Genomic DNA, 25,691 nt, shown 5'->3' with positions numbered 1-25,691 from the left:
AAGTATGACGTGTTTTCTCAGGAGAAATGCTCTTCTCTCTAAAAGGACCATGACATTTGTATCTGAAAAAAAAAAGCCAAGACTTATAAGACAATCTCAGATTAGATCAGGAGTGGAGTGGTGATGATTTGGGTTTGTTTTACAGCCACAGAATCTGTGCAGCTTACAGTCTAGTCTGTGACTGTGTCTGTGGTAAGAGACTGAAAATGCCATACAGAAAACAATTAATCCAAGTGATATATATTGTATCCTCTGGACAGATAATATATTACATATGCAAACAAAATACATTCTTGTTAGTATCAAGAATATATATTTTACTTTTTATCCCCCTTTTCCATTATATTTGCATGAAAGTGCATGACTCTTGAGTTCTTCTTGAGTTACTAACATAACACAGCAGTGCATTCACTTATTCAGTCACTTTAATTCTAAAACTGTGTATATACTGTATATTCTGTGTATTTATCAACTCATTCTTATTGCCTGTTTATGCCCTGTCCTTATCTTTAACGTCATGCTGCTCTGTTGTATCTTAATTGCCCCTTGGGGATAAATAAAGTCTTTCTGATTCTGATTTAATTTAAAATATGTTAAATTATTGCAGTACAAAAAAAGGAGTTTGTTTTTTGGGTCAAATTGAGGAGCTTTTATTGTTGTTTTGGTTAGAGGAGTATTTGAATATCCCCCCCATTCTGTTCACATATAAAAGCAAAACGTGTCACACATAAGTCTCATCACTTCTGGCCTTTTAAGAAAGCTGGTGAACTTGGTATCATCCAGTTATTAGCCATAACTACCCTTAACTTACACATGCACATGCACTGATAAACACACCACTGTGCAAAACTACATTCCATGTGCAATAACCCAAACAATACAAAACGCTGTTTATTTACATATTTACTTTTCTGTCTCTCTCTCTTTTCTTTTCTTTTTTTTTATATTTGTACATTATATATATATATATTGTCTAAATACTGTTCATATGTATTTACCCCCCACCGCCATGTTTGCACTGAGTAGGAGATGCATCTGTATAGTGACAATGAAGGCATTCTATTCTATTCATAAAGATCAAAACAAGAAAAAAAAAGAAAAAAGAAAAAAACGAGCATTAAAATAATATGACAGAAAAACATAAAAACTGTTGTATTTACTTATATAATTTTGTGTTTGTGTTGAAATATATAATATAATAAATATATAATATAACAAATATTAAAAGGGAATCTGTGTTATTTCTTTGATTGTGTGGTTGGTCATCTTAACTGTCTGAACTTTTTTTCCCCTTAAATTGATGTGGTTGTGGTAAAAAAAAAAATAACAGGGAAACTTCCGAGTAGTTCCTGAAGGCAGCGCAGAACTGCCACTCAGTCGCAGAAGTTCGCTATGTCGTGTTGTCCGCCAGGGGGCGCAGTCCGGGAGGTGTGTTGAGGGCGGGGGTGCGGAATCCAAACACGGCACTCCGCTTCTCTCCTCGTACCATGAGCTGAATCTGTCCGGGACAGACCAGGGAAGATGGCGGCCACTGACCATTCCCGGTCCGAAGCTGCCAAGCAGCGACGGCAGGATCAGCTGCAGCGATGGCTGGGCTCAGAGACGGATCAGACGGGTTCGAAGTCCCGGGAAATCTCGAGCGGTTCCGGAACGCGCCGGGCGAAAGTTCGGTTCGCCCAAGGAGCCGTATTTATGGCTGCTTGCTCCGCCGGAGACCGGGAGGAGGTGGCAGCGCTGCTCCGACAGGGAGCTGACATCAACCACGCTAACGTAGACGGACTGACAGCGCTTCACCAGGTAGGAAGTTTTGCCCCTCTAACTGTCAGCAGCTAGTTTTCCTTTCTGCCCGAGCTAATCGCTACAGTTGCTACAACTGTCGCTCATCTAAAGGGAAAAGGGCTCAGCGTTGATCCCTTAATGATCCTCACAGCGAAGAGGACTCACAGGTAAAATGGACCACTAACGTACTTCCAGCCCAGCAGCTCCTGTAATCCATCACTCATTCCTCTGTGCGTTTGTTTTATAAAGTCCGGGAAGAGTTTCTGGCCTGTTTAACACTAGCAAACTTGGTTTATTAGCCCGTTGGGAGGCTGTCTGATCCGCACTGTTGCATTTAGTAAATTACAGGCTTCTTTTTATGGCGTAAAAAAAAGCGAACGAGAGGGCAGCAGACGGTAAAAACCAAAGAGCCTGGTGGACCATTTTTAGACAGTTATGGGCAGGCTTGTGGCATACAGGCCCTGCCGAAGAGTCAGGAAAGTAGTGGGAGAGAGAGTTTCACCGTCCTATCTAAAGGTCTTAAAGCAAAAAAGAAAAGAGGGAGGGCATTATAACTGAAGTTTTCACCCTTACATTTATTATTGCAGTTTTCGTGATTGTTGCGTTCATGAGTCGAAGACAGGCTGGACTTGTTCGGTGCATGTTCAAGTCCTCCTCTTGTCCCTGCTCTTGACTTAAGTCATAACACCCAGGCTCACTCTGGACACCATCACTGTCACACAGGCCCTCGGTGATGCAGCATTTCCTCCACTTTAATGGCACTGTGTGGTAAACACATTGCTGTCTCATCTCATAAAGTGAAAGCAGGGTCAGATGAGTTTTGACCAGGATTCCTGAGAACATACAGAAAAGATCTGCTTCGAAGTCCTCTGGCCTGCGTGCTCATGCAGATGTGGTTTTTCCCTCCCAATTTTGAGGCAGTTTAGTGAATTTGCCCCACCACGGCTGGTTCAGATGAGTCTTCTGGTGGCTCCACATGTCCGACCGGTCACCCAGTGTGGTCACCCTCCTTGCCCTCCATCCCTCTCTCCCCCTATTGCTCATCGGTTGCCTGGAAACTCGAATTAAATATAGGGCCCGCACTCTCCAAACTTTCCATCCTCTTCATCCAAAGCCTTTTCTGTCTTCTCCCTCCTCCTCCTCCTCTTCTTGTTTCTCTTTCTCCTTCCCTTTGCCAGTTCCCCATGGAGGGGACTTTAGGGATTTCGGATGAAGAAATGGAAAACATGCCTCAAACAGCACAAACTGCTGTTGTCAAAGGCGATTTTCACAATGAGTCACTTGATGACCCAGTGAAGGAGTCTGCTGAGAGTGTGTGTATGTGTGTGTATGGACCGTCGTCACACGCAGGGTGCCAGAAGTACCCACTGTTCATTCATTCAGCTCAGAGCACCCACTCCATTAGTGGGCGACCCCCGCCCCCCCCCCCCCCCCCCCCCCCCGCTCCGGCTGTTACTGAGCCCCATTTTCAGCTCTTACAATGATCACATTTTTGTTTTTTGTTTTTTTTCCCATGCATTACCTGCCTAAATCTCTCATATTATAAAAGGGAAGGAGGAGGCTTTCCCCAGCTTTGTGATTAGTTGATTTAGCCTAAAAGAAAAGCCTCTTAGGTGGCTTAAGACAGGCCTGATGGAGACGTTTCTGTACGTGTTACAGACACTTGGCGCTGTGACGTCCCACAGAAGAACTGCTTCAGTAACGTCACATTTTTTGAGTAAATATCATCTCACCTGCTGACATCAGTGAAATGAGACACCAGTGCAGATTAAACTAATCGTTTTGTTGTTAGTATTCAGTTCAGCTTTGCTTCAGAGTCACAAAAAGACAAATCTCCACCTTTATCAAGTATTTATAGCCATGCCACTGGCTATGTGCCGCATTGGCCCAGGCCGATCTCGGCAACTACGCAGTAGATTGCCACTAAATTTATTATAATGTTTAAATAAACACTGTAGTCCCCAGAGGAGGAATCCGTATGACTTTGCAACCTTCTTCGTGAAGTTAACATTTGTAGTTTTTAGTGAAATGTATTGACAGCTATTTTTTTTTTAAAAAAATAAAAGTTTTTTTTTAAACTTCATTTGTATTTCAGAGTATTACAGATGTTTACATATATGCAAACTCTGAGAGAGCAGGAGAAACTGTGTTGGCACTGTATCTAAAATATGGACCGTCACTTTTGATTTCACTTATTGATTACTCAGAATCGCTCTCGTTTTGGAGAAGCAGCATCGTCGAAAACTCCTCCAAAGTGAGTCTGCAGCAGCTTGTCTTTGCATACATGCATATATGAGATAAAATACAGAGGAATAGCTTCATTGCCAACAGGTACCCACTAAAAAGATGGCACACCATGATCCCTCTTTTAATAAAGAGTGGTTTCATTGTTTACGATTGAAAACGTTCTCTTCTGTTCAATTTAGCTAGTTTTCAGAGAGGGTGCCAGTTTTAGTTTTAGTGTTCTTTAATTATTCAGAAGCTCAGGGCGGCGATCACAATGCAAAGACCTGATTCACAGCCACACATGTGGTTTTTCCAGTAAACACAAAAGTATTTACCAAAGCCTATTCGTGCTGATTTTGTTGACAAAGTTAAATAAGACAAAAACTTCAAAAGTGTAGTTTTTGATTTTATTTTGTTACTTCAAATATTTATTTCCCGCCTAGTTTTAGTCGTAGGCTATAATAGCCGTGGGGCAGCATAATGTCATGATATTTTTCATATCGTACCAATACCGGGACACCAAATATCGATATTATCATCAAATCAATGAAAATGCTCATCTCATGCACCGCCTTCCCGAGATGGTGTTAGCCGAGCAAACTTGCATTAAAGCGACTTTACTGAAAAAAATCGTCCAACACTGGACGCACACAGCATGACAAAACCGCATCCTAATTCAAAGTTACACAAGTTAAAATAGGAAAGAAACCTCCTTGCAACTAGAAAATAATTTTTTCACATTCTACAACCGACTGCAACTTGTGGTGACTAAATGTTTGCTCAGAGCTCGAGGGCGTTGCACGCTCACGACCGCTTTTGATTACGAGACGATTGCGTAGGTCACCTGATAGGAGGCAAATTTTCTGCAAATATTAAATAAAAAATACTCAGAATATAGGAAAATGTTCAAAATTGCCATAATATCACATATTGAGTAAACTATTGTCTTACTTATTATCTTACTTTTGAAGTAGAGACTCACAAACACAGAGCATTACTAATATTTCATAGACAGGTGAATGGAATTATGGAGTGCTGCAAAGTTCAGTCAGTGAACATTTACGCTGCTCTAAATTGACAGTTAAACATTAGTGAATGTGAGCTAATATATCAGTGCATCCCTGTAATTAAAAGACATTCGTAAATTAACTAATAATGCTATTTATAAAGTCAGTGTCTACATCAGTTTTCACCCAAAAATGAAGAATAACAAAAGCATAATCTTATGTTACTCCCTGTCTGATTCTTACACCATCAAAGAGTAGGTACAGACGCTAGTAATATATTTTTAGTTTTTTGTGTTATTAACATTTTATTTATTTGGTCTTCGCACAGATTCTGAGCTACGGCTCATTTCTTTATATTTTGATAGGAAAATGTGAAATTGGTGTAGTGGTAGATACGGAAACATTTGCAAACATGCATGGAAATACATTATACAAGCTAAAAATGAAGCTTGTTCATATTTAATGCCTTTGAAAGTCAGTATTTGGTATGACCATCTTTATTCTTCAACACGGCCTGAACTCTCCTTGGCAAGCTTTCTTATCATTTCTTTGAGTACTCTTCAGGAATTGTTCTCCAGGCTTCTTGAAAGACATTCGATGCTCTTCTTTGGATGTTGGCTGCCTTTTTGAGCTCAAAGCTTCAAATTTGGATCCGTCAATCCATCAGGCGTGAGGAATCGGTGCTGCCACTGATTTTCAGTCCAGTTCCTGTGTAATTTGGCGCATACCTCAGGCTTTTCTCCCCGTTTCCCTTAATTAAAAATGGCTTATTGACAGCCACCGTTCTGATGAGACCAGAGCAAACAGTAGATGGATGAAAGGCCAGATCCATCTTTCTGGTCTCGGCTGGATTCTTTTTTTCCTTATTTCTTAAGGCCATGACTTTAAGAGACTGTCCATTTGCCAGTTTTTTTATTTTTATTTTTTTAAAGCTACCCACATCTCCTTTTGTCATCCACTTGTTCTGTTTCCTCAGTGTTTAAGGACACACTGCACACCATGCCGGGAAATGTTGTCGTTAGCTAATAGCTGCCAATTAAAAGTGGTTACTGGTGAAGTTGACTGTTACGTTTAGATTCAAAACTGGTTTATCTCTTGAGTTAGTTTTTGAATGATTCATAGGTCAGAGTTAAGTGGCTTAAAAAACCAAATAAAAACATTCCTCTGAAAACCATCAGCTGAAAATGAGTGAAAAAGCAGCCAAAAAAAACACTTATTCAGTACAAGAACCTTCCATCTGGCTCTTTTTAATAAATATTAATTTAAATCAAAGTAACCTATCATAGCAAAATCCCATGAGGTCCTCGTGGGATTTATCCCGGGACTTGTGTTTGATCACACTTAGATTCTTTGCTCGACCTAGCTTGAGGAAAAGCTGCTAAATAGAATCGCTGTTTCACTTGTGCTGCAAAATGACTGTTTTGGAAAGTACTTGAGGGCTTTTAGCAACCCACTTAGCAGAAAGTCATTACAGCAAGGAGACACAGTAGTCATTGTTTTAGCCCCGCTGCTTTGGTTGAGTTTAACAGATTTTGGAAGAGTCTGGAGTTTTGCCTTTAGCAACGAACCATGGTGAAGTGGGTCAGAGACCTCCTCTACTGTACTGAAACTGTACTCAGACTGGCATCCATTTGTTAATGTCAGAATAAACAGTAAACACTTGTACACGGCAATCAATCATGCGGACGTTTGTCCTCTGGCAGGCCTGCATTGATGAAAACGCTGAGATGGTGCAGTTCCTGGTGGAGAACGGGAGCGACGTCAACAGAGGAGACAACGAGGGCTGGACTCCTCTGCATGCTGCAGCCTCCTGCGGTTTCATCCAGATTGCTAAGTGAGTGTCGACCACCATCACTTTGTCACATCACAGCCGAGTGGTGCTGAGGGATTAGAAAACACAGACGTAAATCAGTGTTAGATAACACACATAAAACTCACACATATTCAGGGTTTTCCCAGGCTCGTGATTGGCCTTCTGGAGAGGGGGTTGACTGCACAATCGGTCGACATACATTTAAGGCTAACAGTCGGTGTTACTTGACTTGAATAAAAATGTATTTTAAACTCAGTGAACCAGTGATCTTCCTTTTGACTGAAGGCCAAAAGCTCATCGGAGGGTGCCAAGAAAACTCGTTTATCCTCCATTCAGGTTTTACCGTTGCTATCTGACAAATGTATCTTTGTTTTTTAAGGTATCTGATAGAACACAGTGCTCATGTTGGAGCAGTGAACAGCGAGGGAGAGCTTCCTCTGGATGTTGCCACAGAAGATGCAATGGAAAGGCTCCTGAAAGCTGAAATTAAAAAACAAGGTAAAAGCAACAAAAACGGGAGAATTGGAACCTCTCCTCTCCACCTTTCTGGTGTCCTCCCTCTAAGTGACTCATAACATGCAGTCACATTAGCTTGTTTGACTATTGTGATTGCTGGGTGCCGTACTCTAGTGCACTTTAGGATGTGGCTCCAGGTACAGTTCAGCTGGACTTGGGCACAGTATCGATTGAGATCCTAGCCTTGAAATGCTTCCTCAGTTTTAAGGTTAATCACACGAGAAATATGGGCAATTGTGCAAGATAACTGCTCCCAATGTGAGCGCACGGGGGCTTGATTCAAGGTTGTCAGTTCTGTTGGGATGTGCACATCCATCTTAATAATTAAAAGACAATATAAACCCTACTTTTGTGTAGAATCAACACAAATGCAAGGTTGCTTGTAATCGGATATTGTGCGTTTCCGTGTTATCTGTATTTTTAGGTCCTTTAATCAGCCAAACCTGCAATCCTGAAACCGAAAATCAAATTTTCAGTGTGATGAGTGATGATGCCAAATTAAAAGAGAACTTTTATGTACAGTCAGTAATCTTACTGAAGTTAGAAGACTGAAAACAAACGTGAGCTCACATGTGTTAGTCAACCGAAGCGATGATGTTGGGAGTATTTCAAGGAATTAACTATACTGATGATTCTACACAGCTTTGGTGCCGGTTGCGTTAGTTTTTCACAAGCAGCAATAATCAGGAAATCATACAGAGCTCAGGCTTCAGTTTTTGTTTTGTTTTTTATAAATATGGAGCCTCAGAACTTCATTTTTTCCTTTTTCCTGTTCATTCCAAAAGGAGGCAAAGAAACAAGGACAGCGGCCGTGCACCAAATGTTCTGTGACCTTAATTGTTCTGGACTCCAGGCTTGTGCTTTTATCTCTGTCGAATGTGTGTTAGCTGAGATCCAAATACAACCGGGAGCACAGATGACGTATATGAGATAAATTTACACTCACAAGTATTTATTTTTTTGTGTGTGGGATGCTTTACTTACAGAATTGTCCTGATATTTGTAAGCTTTTCGTAAACAAAACTTAAGTTAGAGTACATTAAACCTGACTTGTAACCCCGATGTCATCACTCATCATAGATCTAAATGGAAGGGGAGTTTTAGATGCTTTGAAGTGCTTCTTAACTCGAGGTTGTCACTGCTTGTCACAGGAATAGACGTGGATACGGCCCGAAAGGAAGAGGAGAGGATCATGCTCCGGGATGCCATGGCGGTGCTGGCAGGAGACGGCACACTCACACCTCACCCAAACACCAAGGCAACGGCTCTACACGTCGCCGCTGCCAAAGGCTACATTGAAGTCCTGAAGTGAGCATAAGTGCACACATAAGAGCAGCTTGTTGACTTTTGTTTAATTTTGTTACCATGCCAAGTCAAACGGCTTTTATTCTTAGCCTTGTTCTCTCCCCCACCTCCACTCCTCCCAACTCCCTCACCTCGCTCAGGGTACTGTTACAGTGCAGGGTGGATGTGGACTGCAGCGACACTGACGGGTGGACGCCTCTGCACGCAGCAGCTCACTGGGGGCAGGAGGAGGTGTGCAGCCTGCTGGTTGACAACATGTGCGATATGGGTGCCGTCAACAATGTGGTGAGGGCACGGCGAACAAGCTTTCCCTCTGCAGTTCAGTCTGTGATTGGAGCTTTAGCATGTGCCATCACTGATCACTGTGGCTGTCCTTGTAGGGACAAACACCTTTAGATGTTGCAGACGAGAACCTCGTGGACGTTCTGGAGGAGCTGCAGAAGAAGCAGAACGCTGTGAGTCTGTCTTCACACACACACACACACACACACACACACACACACACACACACACACACACACAAGGCACTGTGACTATCTCACTTGCTCGGACAGACCTGTCATGATTGATGGCGTTCCAGCGGCGAGTGCTCTCTGTGTTTATGTCTGTTTATATTCCTCTTCAGTTACGTAGCGAGAAAGAGAAACAGACTCCTGTTATTGAGCCCATTTCGCATATCCCCATGGTACCAGTCCGCCCACGCAGGTCAGTGCCAGTGTGTTGGTGCGTCCGTATGTTTGTGTATATCTGTGTGTGTGTGTGAGTGTGTACACGCTATGCTGTTCCTCAGCCCAATCCCAGTAATCCTTGATCCAGCTGTTGTCTGCATGCAGGTGTGACAGTCCCAGTGTTCCCATCCCTTCAGCTGTGTTACTTCTACCCACCAACCTGGGTAGATGTAGCAGTCTGTCTCTCAGTTTCATACTGAATATTAATGCTTTCTTTTTAAGTCTGCATCTGATCACCAGTGTTGGGAAGGTTACTTTTAAAATGTATTCCACTACAGATTACAGATTACATGCCCCAAAATGTATTCTGTAACGTATTCCGTTACGTTACTCAATGAGAGTAACGTATTCTGAATACTTTGGATTACTTAATATATTATCATGCTTTTTTACAACTACGTGAATGTACTATTGCTGTGATTTATGACTGTTACTGAAGGTCCGCGGCTCCGAACCGTATTAAAGGGACCTCTGACTAATATGTCGGGCTCCGAGTTGGGCTCGTAGCCGAAAAATAGCTTTACTTCGTTGTCTGGGTCAACTTTGCTAGCGAGAAACAGAGTGAGGCGTTGAAAGGCTGCTCCAACGGAACTTATTGTTTTGGAGGAAAACACGAACACAGCGTCTTAATAGCTTACTTACAACTGGGCTCATCAGACACTCTTCTTGGCTGCAGTGGTTATTATTATATTTACATGCTTCCAGCTCCTGTTTCTGCTCGATGATAACTCGTAGTTTTCCACTCGCCCTTTTCTCCCTCCTCGCGCTCACAGACACATAACGGGTATGGCAGTCCATTCTCCCAGCAGCACGGACTACACTGCCCATGAGGCTACATTCTTTAGAGCATGTAGCATCCTGCTTAGCACAACAACAACAAAAAGCCGCTCTCTCACCCAGGAAACACGCAGAGAAAGAGCGTCACCCTGTAACCATGGCAACCGTAACGCTGCCACCTGGAACAACAGAACGTAGCTGTCAAACAAAACCCAAACAGTCCTGACCCGCGACAATATGAAACAGGAAAGTACCGCCGTGTAATCCATTTATTTCAACAAAGTAACTGTATTCTAAATACCACCTTTTTAAACGGTAACTGTAACAGAATACAGTTACTCATATTTTGTATTTTAAATACGTAACGGCGGTACATGTATTCCGTTACTCCCCAACACTGCTGATCACATTGTAAATGCTAAATCCAGCCTGTTGCAAATGGCAGCTTACAACCAGTGTTGGGTGTAATGCGTTACTAAGTAACGCGTTACTGTAATTAAATTACTTTTCCACTGAAAAAGTAGAGTAACTAATTACTGTTCATTTTTAGGTATTTTAATTACAGTTACTTACAATTTACTTGCGTTACATTGTAAAATAATTAAACTGGCTGAATATCATTATTTAATTTCAATAATTTGTCTTCTAAATGTAGAAGTAAACTCTGCCACTTTAACATCGTTGCAGTGCAGGTGCACATCATTTCGCGCCAGTTTGCTGCATAGTCGTATTCTAAAGCAGCGGTCCCCAACAATTTTTGCGCCACGGACCGGTATGAATAAATTTTCTTTTTTTCGGTACCGGTACTAGTTTTATTTTGTTGTATTTATCCGCGACACCTTAAAGTCCTTTAAGGTGTCTTAAGGTGCCACCTTAAGGTCCATGAAAATATTGTCGGGCATAAACCATACCTGAAAAGACCCAGGAAAACTGAGTAAACGATAAAAACGATAACAAAATAACGCTGAAAACCGATAAAAACCCTGAAAACTATACATTTCACACCTGAGCCTCAACTCTCGCGGCCCGGTACCAAACGACTCACGGACCGGTACCGGTCCGAGGCCCGGGGGTTGGGGACCGCTGTTCTAAAGCGGAAGATGTCGGACTCGGCTGAAGCGAGTGGCTGTTTTATGAAATGGACATATTCCCGTCTCTTCACCTTTCTGAAACAAGCAGACAAGAATATTACAGTAATATGTAAGCTATGTCCTGGGGAGAAAAAACTATCGGCTGCTGTTAATAGCACGAGTAATCTACTGAAGCGCCTGACACGAGAGCATAGACAAACACTTCCGAGTGATCCTTGTTCATCATCCATGGATAACACCGCGGCAACTCCTGCTAAGCAGGCAAAACTTGATTTTACTTCAGCAGCACAGAAAGCGTCTGAAGGTGAGCTTAAAAAATGATTGCAGGCTACATTGTGGAAGAGATGCTACCGCTGCGTACTGTAGAGTCTCCGTCTTTAAAAAATGTATTTATTATTTAAAGAGTTTAATTTCTATTGATTGTCCACTCAAGGTTTATAGGGGTTTTAAGAAGTATTTAGTAAATTACTTATTTAGTAATTAAGTTACTTTTCAGACACAGTAATTAGATAAGTATTTTAAATACAATATTGACTAAGTAATTAGTAATTAATTACTTTTTTAAAGTAACTTACCCAACACTGCTTACAACAAATAATTAAGTCCCCCTAGCAAGACTATATTTGCCATCAAACACTAGAAGGAAAAAAAAATATTAACAGTAAAATAAAATGGTGGGTGATACGAGTAAATTCCAACATCGCAGTATATGCAGCGTAAAAACTACAGTGAAGGTTGGTGTGCTCGCTCACAGAACATCCGATGTGATGTGCTCATGTAAACAGGGGATCAAGAAAACAGTGTTAAAGATGTATTTCATACATTTAAAGATGGTTGAGATGGTTAGGTAGATGGATTCTTTTTTTTCTGTACATGAAAGATTCCAAGAACAAAAACAAACAAAATTACAGATGGAAAAAAAAATGCCAGTGACTTAAAGACATTCAAATAATGCTGTCATATTCCTTCACGTTAGATATTAAAGACTAAACAGTCTTAAATTTGTAGGATCCTCTTTGCTCTTAGTACGAAGGGCCTTCCAGGCCAAAAGGGTGGAACGGAATAGTAGAGCAGTAGATGCACAGGATATGATGTAATGTCAGAAAAAGGTTTTCAAATTTGTGACTTCTCATGCAGCAGTGCAAGCGTTTGCAAGCAGTTGATTAAAAGCTCCACAAAAAAAAGAAAAAATATATACATTTTTTATAACATTTTTTTAACATTAATTTAACCAGGAAACTCTAAAGGTAAACAATGTGTCTTTGGAGAGTGTCCCAAGGTGTCCTGTTGTTATCCCAGCATGTTTCTTTGTGTGCTAACAATATGCAGTAGACAGTAGAAATAAAGGACTTTTTCAAAACTTTGCAAAAACCGGTAGAAGTTGGTCAAGCGGGGTAAAAGAAACAGAAACTGACTAAAGCATAAATATTTCTCTGTAATGTTGAATTGAAAAGTCATGTAGAACTAAGCGAGGATGTTTTAAGTTTTTCAGGTAGTATAAAATGATTGCCCTCTAAGTGTTGTTGACGATATAAACGCATACTTTGTTTCTCCGTGAAAAGATGTCTTATTTTATCTTTGAATGCCATTTTTCACTGTTTCTCCTTCTCGAGTAAAAACAAGTATAATTCAAACACTTTTCAGAGGATGGGTGCTTTGCTGTTGATGTCTTGGTTAATAGGGCCAAATGTGCACGTAAACCATATTATTTACCATTAATATGTAGTGTGGCACTGAGAGACAGCATTTGTTTTTTTGTTCTTTTCACTTCTGTGGCTGCTCCTTAATCTGTGTGAATGATTTCAACGTTTCACTTTAAGGAAACGGCTCGAATTGGTGCAAAGCAATTGGCCACAATTACAAACGAAGCAGAAACGGCGGCACAGAAAATGACCCACTGTTTCACCTACCGAGGTCTTGATTGATGCATGCTCGCTCTAATTGGCTGCACATGGAATGATTACCCTCACTGATCAGCTCCCTGCATGCCACCTGTTGTTCCACCCCCCCACCCCCCACCCCCACCTTGGCCCCGCCCCTGCAGGACTTCTATCTCTCGTATGAGCAGCAAGGAGAAGATCTGCCTCCACGAGCGGGAGAAGCACCCTCCGCCTCCTGCCCTGCAGAGCAGTCCGGCAGAGGACGAGGAGGAGGAGGGCCAGGCGGGACAGAACCAGTCTCAGGGCCAGGCGAAAGCCTCGAGCAGCTCCAGCTCAGAGGAGGAGAGCGAGTCTGAGAGCGATGCAGAGTCAGGTGAGAGAAGCTGTTTCTGCTTTGAAGTACCTGCTGGCTGTGTTTATAGTTCAGAGTTATTGTTATTGATTAATCCTAATGACCTTTGCGCTCATACAAAGAAGGCAAAAGAGCATTTTTAATAACCTTTGCACTCTTGCAGAGAAAGCGAAAAAGCGAGAAATCATAAACAACTTGAACAACAAGCGCAACACCACCAATCTGCTTCCTACCTCCATGTCAACAAGCACCACTGCGAGCCAAGTGAAAAGGGTAAACGGGAAAAAGACTTGGAGCACATGAGATGCATGTATGGCTGTGTGACAGCAAGGCAGGATAATAAAAATGTTGACTGTGTGTGTAGCAGGAATTAAGCAAGCCTCCAGTCACTGAAGCCCCGGGGTCATGGAGAACATCTCTGAGGAAGGCGGACAGCTCTGTGACTCTGGGCTCAGCTGGGCTATCTGACCCCAGCCAGGACACCAGCAGACCTCCAGAGTCCGGCCTCGGCATGAGCCGCTCTGCCTCCAGCCCCCGCCTCAGCTCTGAGGCTGACACCAAGGTACGCAGGCGCTCGCGTGATTCATAGGTTTATACACTCATGAAACCACAGTCGTACTTCTATAAATCTAGCTTGACAGGCCAAATAAAGGCTTCTTTACTGCCTCCATTCACTGAGTCACATAAATAAATGACAAACTGATCTCTTCCCCCTCGCGCTCAGGAACCAAGGCTTGCTCGAGTGCCGCCCAATCCAACACGGAGACTCTTCAGTATTCCAGATAACACTGCTGACAACTCCAACAGGTGGGCCTCAACTCTCATACACGTCCGCGTTTGTGAAGCCAGAATCCGAATCCCTGCATATGTCCCCTTGTCACCCTGTGTGTGTGTGTGTCTCTCTCTCAGTTGGCTAAGCCGTAGCTCCTCTTACACCCGACGCTTCAATAGTCAGTCAGGAAATGATCTCACTAGCTCCACCCCGTCTTTGCTTCACAGGTCAGTCATGCTGCTCACTGCCCGTCTAACTCTGCTGTTTGTGTGTAATTGTCACTGTCCCCTAACGGCAAACGCTAATTTGTGCGCGGCTGTGAAAGGTGCCTTTGAGTTTCCAATGGGTTCTGTCTTGTTTCCAGCTCATCTTATGGAAAGAGACTGGATGACCCCACCGTGACCTCAGCTAGCACAGGAACGAGCTCTGCTGGACTCGGCCGCCTTAATAGTGTCTTGGCTCAGAGGTATTTTTCATTTTACACTGCATGTACGATTTTTTTTATTTTTTTTTTTCCTTTGGACCAATATGAGTCACCTTTCATCTTTCTTTCTACGAAAAGACTTCCTCAGGAACAGACGGAAAAGAAGGATCAACCAGCCATTACCACCTCCAACTCTCAGAGCACGACCGCAGGCGAACAGGAAGCCAAGCAGAGGCGCAAGTGAGTGATAAGCGTGTCTTTGAGGATGTCGAAGGGCGCGACTTTGTTGCTAAACTTGCGTTTCGGCTAATGTAGGTCCTACCTGACACCAGTGCGGGATGAGGAGGCAGAGGCGCAGAGGAAAGCTCGCTCCCGACATGCACGGCAATCCCGCCGCTCCACTCAGGTGGGGATACTTGCTCAGATGTTCGCCCTACTGATAGAGGCTGTGTCAGTTTGGCGCTTGACTGTGTTTTCTTTCACCTCAAGGGGGTAACGCTAACAGATCTGCAGGAGGCAGAGAAGACCATACAGACCATGAAGACGGACAACAAAGGGAGAGAAAAGGAAGAGGAGAAGGAGAAAGAAGCAAAGCAGAAGAAGGGCGAGGAAGGGGTGAGAGCCGGCACTTTAGAGGCCTGTTGACTGCTGTCCTTATGTAACACCATGTGACGTCACAAAGTAGGGGATGCTGTGTTTACAGGAATTGAGCTGGAGGTCTCGTATTGCCAGCCTGCAGAAGTCAGACCTGCTGGGCCTCACACAACCTGCTGGCACACCTAGACCTCAGACCTCTGACAGAAGAGGTAGGCTGCCGCCCTTGTTGCTTGTTTGGGTTTTTGTTTTCACATTTCCTTCGCTCATCAGCGTGTGGTTTTTGCTCGCAAACATTAGTTTGGTCTTAAAAGGCTGCTGTCTGGCTTTGTTCCAGATGTGGAGGCCAACACAGGGGAGAGCGAGACAGAGCGATGGGCCAGGGAGCGCAATGAGAGGAGGCAAATTCAAGCCAGGAGGAAGGCACAGAGGACCGGGGAGGTAAATTCTGCTTATTAATCTGAAAAATGAAATGCAGGATGGATATGCTCATAAGAAGAGACAAATTTGGCGAGAGAAAATAGAAAACGAAGATGTGTACGATGAGGAGGAATAAGGGGAAAACTTGACTTTAGGGTTTTATGAAGAAGGAGCACAACGCATCACACTGAAGGGAAAAACAGTCAGGCACTCTAATATTCACTAGAGAGCTAAAACTCTTAAAGTGCCTTTAGCTGGCCAAAAACCTTTTAGTTTTCAAGTGAAAAGATTTTTTTTGGCGCTCTGTTTATTTTTCTGGTAAGAATCTAATGTTAGCTTTGCATTAGTAAGTTATTGCATTTGGCTAAACAAGTTACAAACATGGTAACGTTTCTCCTGGCTTTGTGAATTATTCACATTCAAGTCTAATAAAAAATGCAGACTATCAAATTGATTTAGCTTAACTGTTTACCCCTTGAAAGCCTACTAGAGATAACTGTCGAAGCTCTTCTCTGAACCGAGCAGGTCGTCATACTTCAGCTTATGTAACAAAATGACTGGGTTTGCATCAAAAGCCATTAAGGATACAGGGAGGTCGTCTTTGTAGGAAAAGAGTTAACTCACAGAAATGTAGTAGACACAAATTTATATCTGATTATTGGACTGCTCAATGACAAAATGCTTGCATCGCAGCTAAACATACAGTACTGTGCATAAGTCTTGAGCCACCCCTAACTCTTTTGGGTTTCACTTCCAATGAGCCATCCAATAGTCCTCCAGACTTTCTGAAAGTCTTCCAAAGTTTTGCTTTGGACATTGGCTTATTTTTCACTCATTCAAGTCCAGTCCAGTCCTTGTACCTGACCATGTTGAAAGGAATGTTATTGTTTGTTGATTTCCAAAGAGCTACTGGTTCAAACCTTGGCATAGGTCAGTACTGTGTGAAGTGTGTTCTTTTTTTAAAAAAAAAAAAATAGCAGAAATTGGTCAGTAAATTGATGCCATTTATTTACCATTTTCCTACCAACATATAAAGAAATCGGGGGTGGCTTAAGACTTTTGCACAGTACTGTAATATTTCTGCTCATGCGTCTCATCTTAACCACCTTTAACTCCCGTCCGTCTCTGTTTTTTGGTTCGGGAGCTTGCATAAGTGTTGGTTCTGTACTCCAGTAGTGTGTCCCACCACACGGCAGCCTTTAGGCATTTCCCAGTGTTTTGCAAAAAACGGAGACGGAGTGCAACACAAAGTTAGTAGATTGTTGTGGGCCAATGTCTGTAAGAACCTATTGTTCTGTCTGTGTCGTCTGCAGGGTGAAGACAATGATCCCAGTGGAGAGGAAGAGTTTTCCACCAGTGGGCTCAATTCACAGGTCTGCGTGAACTCTTGTTTGTGATCTCATTAGAATGTAACTTAAGAAAAGAGCTGTAAGGTATTTGCTTTCCCCCCCTCTTGTTTACAGACAGACCAACGTTTGAGTTCCAGGTATGAATCCCACTTTTGATTGATCTGAATTTTCTCCATTCACAGTGTGGATGACCTTTTTGTTTTCATATAACCAGGTCGGACTCATCCTATAGCGACCGTACACGGGGAGGAGGATCTGAGACGAAGGACTTTAAGAAGGTGAACCGACAGCAAATGTATCGCTGTTGAGATCATGCGATATATTTGCCTTATTTGTCCTAACTCTTCATTGCGCGCGTGTGTGTGTGTGTGTGTGTGTGTGTGTGTGTGTGTGTGTGTGTGTGTGTGTGTGTGTGTGTCAGTTGTTTGAGGAGGTTTCCAGACAAAACAGCCAGCTCCAGTCACAGCTCCAGGACACTCAGAGGAGTGTCACTCAGACCAGGTTGGATCTGGAAAAGGCCACGCAGGTGACAACAAATACACACAAAAAGTCAAACAGAAACTGTTCTTGTCGTCTTTCACCACGCAGAGTCAAAGCAAGAAGCTCATAGTGGTGGAACTAGTAGGGCAGGTTCTTTGTTACTGCTTATGATTTTTTTCAACCTCATTTCAAATACTATTGCTAAATATAGAAACCCATATAATGTTCCCTTTGTTTTAAGCCTTCGACTGCATTTGAATCCTGGTTTCATACCTTCTGCATATTATTATTATTATTTTTTTGTATTCTCCAATGGGAGTGTATTGTACAGTCAGTGATCCGTAGGCAACCCTTCAAATGCTCTACCCAGATGAGGGAAAAGTGAGACCGCTACTAGATTAAAAAGGTTCTTAGAATTTGGATATTTTTAATTTTTATTTATTTAGTAATTTTTTTTACATTTTTTTTTCCCTAATTAAAATTGATCTATATAGCACCAATTGACAACTATGGTTTTTGTTTTGTAAATTTAAAGTCCTTAAAATATTAGACAGAGAGCCCCCATTGATGAGCCCTTGTGATTAGGGTCTTGGCAACAGTGGGATGGAAGAACTTTCTTTTAACAGCAAGAGAAGTCCAGCAGAATCAGTCTACCATGACTGGTCGATGAAAGGAGAGCATAGAGGGGGAAAACAGTGCAAAACACAAACTACAGGAGAGAGAAGACAAATGTTAATGGCAGTAGTGATGTGTAGTCCAGCAGCCTGAACCTACGAGAGAGTTCTGTTCATGTTCACCTAATCCTGTCGCAACTTTAAGTTTTCTGAAAAAAAAGTAATCTGTCTCCTGAACTTAAACTGGGAGCTGGTTCCACAGGTGCGGTGCCTGAATGCTGAAGGCACTGCCTCTTATTCTACTTTTGAAAACTCTAGTAAATCACTTGTAAGCCTGCACTGTGACAGTTAAATGCTCTGTACGGGGCCAGATCCTCAGGACGTGTAAGGAAGCAGAATTCAAATACAATTCTGGATTGCTACTACTAGCAGTGAGCTCCCAGTTTCACATGCAGGCTTATTGTGTCCATGGTTCCAGGGTGTACCTTTTTGATGTCTTTTTGCATACAGGCCTGCATGTGATCATGTAAAAATACCAGTGCGGGTTATGTAAACGTGGTTTATTGTATTCAACAGAGACAGGAGCGTCTGACTGACTGTTCAGCCCTGCTGGAGCGGGAGAGGAAGGTAATGCATCCCTTGCTAATGATGTTACTTGCTGTGTTTTCGCTTCATCTGCCACACTACAGCCACTCTTGCTGTCTGTTGACGCTTTCTATTCTCTACTCACTCAAACCACTTCCTCGCTTGTTTTCGCTCAACTTTTGTGCTCCTTCTACGTCACTCTCTCTTTTTCTCTCTCTACCTGCTCCCCACCCTCCCATGTCGTATTTTCCCCGGCGCCAGGATCGAAGGATGTTGGAGCGGCGAATGGCGGAGCTGGAGGAGGAGCTAAAGGTGAGAAGATGTTGAGAACGACTCTTATCATGCCCACGGGCACTTTTGCATGCTTCTGCTCGATTAGCTTGGCTTTCGCTTGTGCTGTCCAGCAGTGTGGTGAGAGCACAAGGTAGAGAGCTGTTTTGCACCGTGTCCAGGTGGTGTGACGAGGGTGGTGTCTGTTGGAGCCAATTTCTTCATTTAGTTGCTTAGCAACTTGAGGCATCTTATGTCTCTGCAGTCTCCATTGTGACTCTGAACAGAATGAGTTATTTTGTTGCCTTCTCGAAAGATAATAAACTTCTGTGTAACAGCAGACAAATGATTAAGCATGGCTTTTAACAGAATAGTTCTATTTATAAATCAATAACTAAAAATGCTAAAAGCTAAATGGATCAGTAAGGTAAAAAAAAAAGCAAAGCTCATCGTGTCACCCACTCTAAAACATCAAATAAACAAGATGATATTTAGTTTTGTAACCTGACTGAGGCAGGCTCGCTGCTTCCCTGTATATCCAGTGTTTAGTTATGTGCAATATATAAAAAAAGTACTGGGCCACCTACACATTACCTACATAGCTGCTGGGCCATGAAAGCACACAGTTTTTTGTGCTGATGTTAATGCCAGTGGAGGTTTGGAGCTCTGCAGTTATTTAGTCTGCAGACGGGTTTATGACTCGGCAACTTTGTGGCTAAAACTTCCACTTTCTAGTAATTCCACTTACAGGTTGCTGTGGAATATTTAGAAAAGAAGAAGGGGCACAAGAGACTGTTGCAACAGTTACATCTTATTACAGTATCACACTCAAATTCAATGAGCTCTTTAGATCCAGGTTTGAATCTATTGTCTTTTTTTTTTCGTTCTCTGCTATCAAGTTGGTTTATTAGTTCCACTTCTGATATTCAAAGCCTCAGTGAACTGTAGACGGAGCAACATGTAACATGTTAAATGCTTAGTTTATCCACACCTGATATATATATATATATATATATATCACACATCTGATGGCTTGGAGGCTAAGGCAGCAATTTATAATCAACCCTTTGGTTTAAAAGGAGTTGTTGACTTATTAATAACCAGCCTATCAACAGGATGTCAATTCTCTGTACTGTTAATGTAAAAGTAGAAATACTAAATGGCACTGTTATCTATATCAGCCTTTTTGTTCCCTGTAGTTAATCAGACAAACAAAGCACACATAACTACACTGATAGCTGTTACTTTACTTTAGGAAGTGCTGTTTACTGGTTCTTTATATTGAGCTTGCTGATTTAGAAGTTAATGGCAAAGTCATTAATGATGTGGTTTAGTTTCATGTGCTGATTTTGCTACAGTGGGTCACAGTGCCTGCTGGAAAAAACTGCAAAAGCTATACTCGAATAAATTTAGGCTCCTCTCCTCTTCAAGGTGTTGTGTACGGCCAAACAGCTCCCAGGGCCTTTGTTTTTGTTGTTGTTTGCTTTTTTTGTTTTTCAAAATCACTTCTTGGATATCTCATTTCAACCACGTTTTCATCTGTGATGGAAAGCCTTGACAAAATGGCAATCCTACAACTTTAAATTCATTTTATGGGAAGAGGATGAAGCTGCAGAAAGCAAAAATCTGGCAAGTTGGGCTGGTTGTTGGGCAGAGGCCAAAATAAATAAGCCTTCAATGCACTGTGAGGCAGCACATGAGGGCAGAGGTCCTCTCTCCAACACCTCAGGATGTTACAGCGGAACTTTATGCTGACAACCCGACCATGGGGGACAAATTCACTGCTCAGCCCATGAATGTCAAAAAAATAAAGCTCTAGCTTTCTTCCATTTGTGCTCCTGACCTCAGGCATTGCCTTTGGGCTTAGACACTGTGGACTTCAGAGCCAGAGACCCAGTTCTGATCCCTCGACGTGAAAGTGAGGTCAGCTTGACTTCCAGAGAGGGAGCGAGAGAGAAATGTAAAAATAGCAGGACGGTGAGATGGAGATGACCTTGTAGGGGAGATTGGACAAATTTATATTGTGCATAGTTTTTGGCTCTACAGTGCAGATTAACACATTCGTCTAATGCGAATCTGCGGTTCAAGACTGGGAGGAGATGGAAAACCCTGGGAAGGTTGTGCCAGGAAGGAAGGGCATCCGACGTCAAATCTGTGCAGATCCATCTGCCGCTGCGACTCCTGGGAAAGAAGCTTTATGGGTTTTGCTTCAGAGTCACAAACCTGTTGACTGCATTAATCTCTTAACATCCAACAGCTCATTGATCCAGTAATGTGACCACGACAAATGTAAAATAAAAGCTGCATTTATATTGTGTAAAGAATTTGTTTTAAAGTGAGTTTAATCTTTACCACCAGGTTTTGGTTGACCTGAAGGCAGACAACCAGCGCCTTAAAGATGAAAATGGAGCACTCATCCGTGTCATCAGCAAACTCTCCAAATAGATGCAGGGAGAGAGAGTGACATGAAGAGCAGGGATCCCCCCCGCCTCCCTCCACCCACCTATCCATCCATCACTCCCTGCCATACATTCCTCCCAGTGCCAAAGAGAGAGCGAGAGAGAGAGAAGGGGAGAGAAGCAGCAGAAAGTCCTTCGTACATGAGCACTACAGCATGACTTGGATTGTGGTGCTTCTATGCGAACAGCTGGCGTGTCTTTTGTGTGCCTTAATGCCGGATAGTCACAGCAAAGACCCCGTGGCTGCGGCCAGAGGCTTCCACAGTAGCATCATGAGACCCGACAACAGCCAGAACACTCTGTGTCTGGTGCAACACGCAAAACTGTGCGTCATGGTGAGCGCCAACGCACTCCTGTGCACTCCTATCCGTACTTCCTCGATGCACACAAGACAGTCTGGGCCTTAAAGTTCCCAGTTAGTATTTATTTTTGTGAACACATCTCACAACACACATTCACAATTTATTTTTATTTCATCCCCCCCAATCCCCTCATCCTACTCGCAGTCCAAATGTAATGTGTTGTCAGGCAAGAAAGATTTCGGTGCATCCTACTTTTTTTTTTTTTTCTTTCTTTTTTCTTGTTTAAACATTCAGCGTCATCCTGACAACGGGAGTCATCCGTGAAGGTCTGTTGGGTTGTTGTCTTTCCATGTGCAAGTGTTTGAAGCCACCTACCTCTCCACCTATGCACTTCCCCACATCATTTTTATATTTTTGTGACCACAGATACACTCCATGCTCTTAAAAACAAAAAAAGAAAAGCACACACACAAAAACTGACCGGTCGGTCGACCGCAGCACTTTATTCTCTGCAAAGCGCTAAAGATCTGCGAGGCTTTGCCCGTCCTCCAGACAGAAAACGTTTCAGTTTACCACCTCACGACTGCTTGCCTTTAAGCAAGTAGAGTTAGAAATTACCAATGGGTGAATATCAGAGGTCATTGCACATCCTATTATGCTATGAGTGGTTTTTGGTTGTCATTGGATTAAATATTTTCATAATTTTTCGGCATCAATTCCTCTGACAAAGGAGCATGGTTATGTACAGTCTGTGTATAAATGTTAGCCTTGAACAATACCCCTTTGAAGTAAAATTCCATGTAGCCTTGCTTCACATGTTGGTTTTCTAATATATTAAATGGATGTCTGCACCCTAATAAAAGTGTGTTTGTAGCAAATGCTTGGTTATTATCCACCTCTGTTCAAGCAGACTGTCTTATCAGTGTACACAACACTCAGTTCCCAGATGGATTCCTGCCTCTTTTGTAACTCTAGTCATTGAGTGGCTCACTTTTATGTTTTGTGGTCACCTGTTTGTTTGCGTTTAGCTCTGTTTTCCCACACTATACTGTATCATCCATGTGCACGGTGTCTGTTAGTCTGTCTGCTGGTAGCCAGATGTCCTCTGTCACTGGGGGGGAAAAGAGAGAAACTGAACAGCTGTAACACACCAAGAGGCCTAAAAGAGGAAACAGTCCAACACAGATGTATTTAAAGTATGTTTGTGCTGCTGCATTAATCTGCTTCTGCTCCCAGGTGGACAATACATCAAGAGCTACTTGACATGATAGAAGCTGGTGTCATTACATATGCTGGAGTGCTCAGACATATGGGTGAAGCTGTGCGAGTCCCAGTGTTTCTTTCCCACTTGCAGTAAAGTGTAGTTAACTCGAGCCATCCATCTGTTTGTCTCATCTGAGAGTAGAAAGATGGACCACTGTCCTGCAGGCTAGAACCTCTGACAACAAGCTGAGCTCCTAATAAGGAAGGGCAGGCTGGCTGAGGCGCTCTCTCTAAATATCCCTCAGGTCTGAGAAAGAGAGAGGAAGGGAACTGGGGAGGAAGAGGGAAGCGGATGGATTGCAGCCTTATATGGACAAAGCACTGCTTTTCCCAGGGTTTGTGGCTCTGACCCCCGGCATGATGCCAGATGCTGCACGGGCAGCTCCCTGGCGCCACCGAGAGGTGCGAGTAATGCAATGCTGCATGTCAGCTGACGGTCAATAATTGATTTGATTTTTATTTCTATAGTTTGTTTTCTGGACTCGGCAATAAAAATAAATCTGAGACAATGCTTTTGTAATCGGGGAAGTAAAGCCAAGATCAACATCAAATAAAACAGGCAACAGACCAAAATTTTCAGGTTGATTGTTTGGCCATTTTCTCTCAGTAACTGGTTAACTGGATATTTTGGCAGCATACACTTTAAGACCCAAACCGAATTGGCAACAGCTTTATGGTGGCTTCGGTATTCCAAATCTTACTTTGGATTCACTTTTAGTGTGCAAGCGTGACTGACCTGACCCTAACAGACTGACCTGTATACAGAGAATATGTTTCTAACTAAAGATTTTCTCCTGTAAATCAATGAATCCATTGAGTCATCAATTATAAGCACATAAATTTGGGGCTCGCAAAACACACACAGTCTCCAAACCGAATCAGTAGATGTGGCGACACCCTGACTATCAGTCCCAAGATAGTTGAGCTTGTTGAAACACAGCAGACCTCTGGCACATCTTCATCTTTTCCAAGGTGCACACAGAGAATAAATCTGCAGAGATTAAACACTTGTGGCGCAGAGAATAACTTATGGCTCATAAACCCGATGCAGATAAGAAGTTAAAGCTGTTCCTGTGGAACGTGAATGACGCACCAGCACATACTCAAGAGTGCGGAGCAGAAATCTTGAGATGGGCCGTTACATGAGGATACCTGGACAGAACTGAGGGCATCAATCCCGCAACTGCCAGGAGGAATGGGAAGAGCAGATTCAGAGACTTTTAGATTAGAAAAACTCCTTCAGTGGGACCTGTGCAGCACTATGCAGATCAATCGGCATTCACCAAAGAACATCAGAGCCGACAGCTCCAGCATCATCTCCTCTGTTTGTTAAATGACTGCTGATGTCAAAAATCTGAAGTTGTGTGACTTGCCAAATCAAAACGCATCGTTTACCTCTTTATCTGAATCAGTCACGGCAGCAGGGAGGGGCAAATTCACAGGTCTGGACACTGGGTTGACACTACTGGGGATATCTGCAAGAGGTCACCCAGCCCAGAACAATACACTGTAGAGTTCTTTCTATGATTTATCTAAGTTTAAGCTTTATGATAAAAACTGATGCAGTGACATTTCAACAAATAGGCTTGCCATTAAATAACTGGCACATAATTTGTTTCATGGACATCTATGGCTTTATTTCTTTTTGTATGTAGATTGGATGGGTTGCTACCACATCTGGTAAGAATTTCATGTCCATAGCACCTTTTGAAATATACTTACTTGGAAAAAAAAAGGTGTTCAATGCGTGTTTGTGCTTGAGTAGGGCGTTTTATTAGAGTGATGTTAGACCCCAAGAAACTAATCTTATATTTCTGCTCATTTATTCCACAAACTGAAACTAAAGTTTTTTTTTATGCGTTAGTGAATAAAAGCAAAGTAACAGCAGGATGTGACTCAAGCTGCCCACTTGCTCTGATGTCCTGGTGTCCTCACACAGGTACAAACGAAACAGGGACACTCATAAAAGTGTTGTCCTAGAGCCAGCGATCAAAAACTTCACAGGATACCTCGTATTTAGCCTTACACTCTATTTGAGAGGTTCAATGTATGTGGCTGGTACTGACAGAGGACTGGCGCTTTTCTAGTCTTACTGCCCAAACAAAGGACTTCAGACTACAAGCTATTTTAAGCACGCATTCATAGAGCCCTACGTTTTATCTACCTTATCTATTTTTCCCACAGCCCACAGGAGGACAGGTGCAGCACTGGAAAGCTTAAAAATGCAATAACGGAAAATACGATGGTGATCTTTATCTTTGGAGCTTTTATTAATTAGTTAATTATAACATAAATATAACTGAAAATGTTGTGTTTAGAAAATCCGAACGAGGACAATGCATCTAAGTCTGACTGCTAAAGCAAAGAGAAAACTTTTAGTGTGACTGTGGAGCCGATGGGAAAATGAGGAGCTTTAATTTGGAGAAAGTGACGTGATGCCTCTGGGGAACAGGCCGACAACAAACAGTGTTTCTGTGTGGCCTGAAGAGTGTGCTGCTGATTTAATTGGATATATGTACGGATAAGATAGCAGCCATTTGAGCCTGTGACATAACCGGTCTCATTAAACTATCAGCATTTAAATAAAGTTTACATTAATGTCCTGCTTTTATGCACAACATGAAAAGTGCACCTGACATCGCCAGTAACACGGAAAGGGCATGCTGTTTTTAACAGAGCATCTGG

The 25,691-nt window shown here is 42.6% G+C and overlaps 1 protein-coding gene across 7 annotated transcripts; it reads left to right on the top strand.

The window, feature by feature from the left end:
- Positions 1 to 1,398: 1,398 nt before the first annotated feature.
- On the top strand, positions 1,399 to 22,621 carry LOC309710097 (protein phosphatase 1 regulatory subunit 12A). Of its 7 annotated transcripts, none has more exons than XM_082539313.1 (25): positions 1,399 to 1,797; positions 6,716 to 6,846; positions 7,205 to 7,323; positions 8,493 to 8,649; positions 8,787 to 8,931; positions 9,027 to 9,101; positions 9,272 to 9,351; positions 13,311 to 13,495; positions 13,638 to 13,747; positions 13,839 to 14,036; positions 14,199 to 14,281; positions 14,384 to 14,473; positions 14,611 to 14,712; positions 14,809 to 14,910; positions 14,986 to 15,076; positions 15,160 to 15,285; positions 15,356 to 15,476; positions 15,602 to 15,705; positions 16,998 to 17,057; positions 17,148 to 17,170; positions 17,248 to 17,311; positions 17,455 to 17,559; positions 18,704 to 18,754; positions 18,974 to 19,024; positions 21,341 to 22,621. In XM_082539313.1, the coding sequence occupies exons 1-25, from the start codon at positions 1,522 to 1,524 to the stop codon at positions 21,425 to 21,427; spliced, it is 2,736 nt and encodes a 911-aa protein (XP_082395439.1). In that variant the 5' UTR covers positions 1,399 to 1,521; the 3' UTR covers positions 21,428 to 22,621. The 7 variants fall into 7 exon arrangements, with proteins under 7 accessions (XP_082395439.1, XP_082395436.1, XP_082395435.1 ...); XM_082539310.1 differs by having other exon boundaries at positions 13,287 to 13,495; positions 13,842 to 14,036; XM_082539309.1 differs by having other exon boundaries at positions 13,287 to 13,495.
- Positions 22,622 to 25,691: the final 3,070 nt, after the last annotated feature.

Source organism: Aulonocara stuartgranti, assembly GCF_965226115.1.
Source record: "Aulonocara stuartgranti genome assembly, chromosome: 7".
Lineage (NCBI taxonomy): Eukaryota > Metazoa > Chordata > Actinopteri > Cichliformes > Cichlidae > Aulonocara > Aulonocara stuartgranti.
This window is presented reverse-complemented; position numbering and strand designations above follow the sequence as displayed.